The following is a 3,998-nucleotide window of genomic DNA, read 5'->3' as shown; positions in this document are numbered from 1 at the left end:
GGTGTGCCGTATATTGACCTCCCCGTCCCCCACAGTGTCCCCTGTATTGACCTCCCCGTCCCCCGCAGTGTGCCGTATATTGACCTCCCCGTCCCCCGCGGTGTCCCCTGTATTGACCTCCCCGTCCCCCGCAGTGTGCCGTATATTGACCTCCCTGTCCCCTGTGGTGTGCCGTATATTGACCTCCCCGTCCCCCGCGGTGTGCCGTATATTGACCTCCCCGTCCCCCGCGGTGTGCCGTATATTGACCTCCCCGTCCCCCACAGTGTCCCCTGTATTGACCTCCCCGTCCCCTGTGGTGTCCCCTGTATTGACCTCCCCGTCCCCCACGGTGTCCCCAGTATTAACCTCCCCCTTCCTCACGGTCTGCCGTATATTGACCCCCTCTCCCACGGTGTGCCCGGTTGCAGGGGGAGCGTCTCAGCCACGCGGTGGGCTGTGCGTTTGCCGCCTGCCTGGAGCGGAAGCAGCGACGGGAGAAGGAGTGCGGCGTCACGGCTTCCTTCGACGCCAGTCGGACGAGCTTCACTCGGGAAGGCTCCTTCAGGGTCACCACCACCTCCCAGCATGCCGAGCGAGAGGACACCATGAAGCAACTGCAGGACAAGACAAAAGGTGACGATGGGGGAGGGGGTGGAGGGTGGGTTAGCATCACATGGGGTCAGAGACTCGACTATAAACCTGACCAACCCCTCCAACCCTGCTCCGCTGTTTAGTAAGATTACAGCCAAACGGACTGTAATCAAATCTAGAATTAAGAGTTTACTGACAATCACGAATCCATTGTCGGAAAATCTGACTCACTAATGTCCTTTTGGGAAGGAAATCTGCCAACTTTACCTGGTCTGGCCTATACGTGACTCCAGACCTACAGCAATTGTGGTTGATTCTTAATTGCCCTCTGGGGCAATTAGGGATGGGGCAATAAATACTGGACCTAGCTCATCCCGTTAATAAATAAAACAAAATCTCAAATCTGCCTCCCCCCATTAACATTTCACACTCCCCCCTCTGCTTAACAAGAATTTCTCTAGGATAAATAGACAAAGTCTTTTCCCTGTTGTGGGGGAGTCCAGTACTCGAGGGCATAGGTTTAAGGTGAGAGGGAAAGATATAAAAGAGACCTAAAGGGCGACTTTTTCACACAGAGGGTGGTGCGTGTATGGAATGAGCTGCCAGAGGAAGTGGTGGATGCTGGTACAATTACAGCATTTAAAAGACATTTGGATGAGTATATGAAGTTGGACCGAAGGGTCTGTTTCCATGCTGTACATCTCTATGACTCTAAAACTGCATCACCTTTTCGGGAAGAGTTCCACAGACACGTGACCTCCTGAGAGAAAATAAATCCCACCCCCCACCTCCGTCTCTGTCTTCAATGGCCAACCCCTTAAAGGAGAGGATAGGAGCAGGAGGAGGCTATTTGGCCCTTGGAACCTGCTCCACCATTCATCACCAACATGGCTGACCGTCCAACTCAATAGCCTAATCTTGTTTTCTCCCCATAACCTCTGACCCCATTCACCCCAAGTGCCATAACTAGATGCCTCTTGATTACATTCAATGCTTTAGCATCAACTACTCCCTTTGGTAATGAATTCCACAGGCTCACCACTCTCTGGGTGAAGAAATATCTCCTTAGCTCTGTCCTAAATGGTCCACACTAAACCCTCAGACTGTGACCCCTGGTTCTGGACACACCCACCATCAGGAACATCCTCCCTGCACCTACCCTGCCTAGTCCTATTAGAATTTTACATATCTCTGTGAGATCTCTCCTCGCTCTGAAACAGGTGACCCCCTGGTTCTGGATTCTCCCACTGCGGTATCTCCGTATCCTCCAGGTCAGGACCCCTCAGGATCTTAAATTTCAATCTAGCCACCTCTTACTTTTCAAAACTCCAGGGAATAAGGCCCAGTCGAATCTAACCTTTCCTCATAGGACAACCCCCCAGTTGTAGGTATTGAGTCAGTAAACTCTCTCTGAACTGTATCCGACTCAGTTACATCCCTCCTTAGGCGATAGTGAGGACTGCAGATGATGGAGATCAGAGTCAAGGTTAGAGTGATGCTGGAAAAGCACAGCAGGTAATGGCAGCATCCGAGGAGCAGGAAAATCGATGTTTCAGGCAAAAGCCGTTCCTTAGATATGATGACCAATACTGAACACAGTTTTCCAGATGTGCACTCACAGAGCCCTGCACAATCACCTCTCATTCCCCTTTTGATAAATGAAACATTCTCCTCGCTTTCCTGATGTCTTGCTGTCCCTGTGTATTACGTTTAGTGATTCATGAACAAGGACCCCCAGCTCCCTCCGCATCTCAGATCTCACCCCACCTCAGTGGAGCTCTCTCTGCCAGTACATTAATACTGTAGCCTTGAGGAAAGCAGCAATTTGATGTCATAAACCACTTTTTCTTTATTCTTCCATGGGATGTACGCATCAATGGCTAGGTCAACATGTGAGTCCCCTCCCTAATTGCGCTTGAACTGAATGGGTTGCCATGGCAATTTCAGAGATTCAGCCACATGGCTGTGGATTTGGAGTCATGTTAGGCCCAGGCTGGGTAAGGGGGCAGATTTCCTTCCTTAACGGGGCATTAGTGAACCAGATGGGGTTTTGACACAATCGATGATAGTTTCCTGGTCATCGTCATGGAGACTAGCTGTCAATTCTGGCTTTACTAATTGAATTTAAGTTTCCCCGTGGTGGGATTTGAACCCCTATCCCCAAAGCCTGAAGCCTGTGGATTACTAGCCCAGAGACATCACCACTACCTCACCATTTCATTTGTATGATGGTAGTTAGACCATCTCAGGTTATTGATGGTTGAAGTCATATTGAGGTTGTACAGGACATTGGTGAGGCCTCTCCTGGGTTCTGTGTCCCGTTCTGGTTGCTCTGTTAGAGAAATAGATAGAAATGTACAGCGCAGAACAGGCCCTTTGTCCCACGATGTTGTGCCGGGGGTTAATCCTAATGTAAAATAAAATAACTTAACCTACGCACCCCTCAACTTACTGCTATCCATGTGCATGCCCAGCAGTCACTTAAATGACTCTGTTATTGGAAGGATATTATTAAACTGGAGAGGGTTCAGAAGAGATTTACAAGGATGTTGCCAGTTATGGAAGGTTTGAGTTACAAAGAAAGGTTGGATAGGCTGGGACATATTTCACTGGAGATTTATAAAATAATGAGGGGTATAGGTAGAGCTGACAGCAGGTATCTTTCCCCGCTGACGGGGGGATTTGAAGACTAGGGGACACATTTTTAAAATGGCAGGAGAAAGATTTTAAAAAGTCACGAGAGGCAAATGTTTTACACAGTGGTTTCTGTTTGGGATGCAGTTCCTGAGGAAGTGGTGGATGTGGGAACAGTTACAACATTTAAAAGACATTTGGATAATGACATGGATAGGAAAGGTTTGGAGGGATATGGTGAGACTGGTTTGGTTTGGGATTATGGTAGGCATAGACTGGTTGGGCCGAAAGGTCTGTTCCGTGCTGTATGGCTCTATGACCATCTCCCAGAAGCCCCTCACAGAGCTCAGTCTCTTCAGGAATTGGAAGCGGGCGGAATGCCATTCGGCCCACAAGCCTGGGCTGCTGTTCACCATGTCCACAGTCAATCTTCCACCTGAGCTTCACATTCACACCCTGTCTCCGTTTACCAAAACTCCATCACCCTCCGTGTGGAATCCCCTCTGAGCCTGAGTGCCTGGAGGGTGGTTACGAGATGGTCACAGGCCCGTGTCGGCTCCAGGCCCGGCCTGGAGAGTTGCTTCCCTTCCCTGAAGGGGAACAGTGTGCCAGAAGGGGCGTTGAAAGTAAACCTGATAACTCCATGGTCTCCGTTACTGAGACAGTGAGAGCGGAAGTCCCTGTCCTCACGTACATCTGTGACCCGGTGCCGTGTGGCATACCAGGGGCGGGGGGTGTGGGGGAATGAGGGTGTGAGGTCAGGGAGGGGGTTGTGGAGGAATGGGGGTCAG

The 3,998-nt window shown here is 50.2% G+C and overlaps 1 protein-coding gene across 1 annotated transcript in view; it reads left to right on the top strand.

Annotated features, from left to right (window-relative positions):
* Positions 1-3,998, top strand: part of LOC122542765 (numb-like protein) — a 120,184-nt gene that overhangs the window by 111,510 nt on the left and 4,676 nt on the right. The window contains exon 6 of the mRNA XM_043680779.1: positions 411-615. Within this exon, the coding sequence (XP_043536714.1) occupies positions 411-615 (205 nt within the window). The remainder of the gene's footprint in view (positions 1-410; positions 616-3,998) is intronic.

Source organism: Chiloscyllium plagiosum, chromosome 41, assembly GCF_004010195.1.
Source record: "Chiloscyllium plagiosum isolate BGI_BamShark_2017 chromosome 41, ASM401019v2, whole genome shotgun sequence".
In the NCBI taxonomy this organism is placed as follows: Eukaryota; Metazoa; Chordata; class Chondrichthyes; order Orectolobiformes; family Hemiscylliidae; genus Chiloscyllium; species Chiloscyllium plagiosum.
This window is presented reverse-complemented; position numbering and strand designations above follow the sequence as displayed.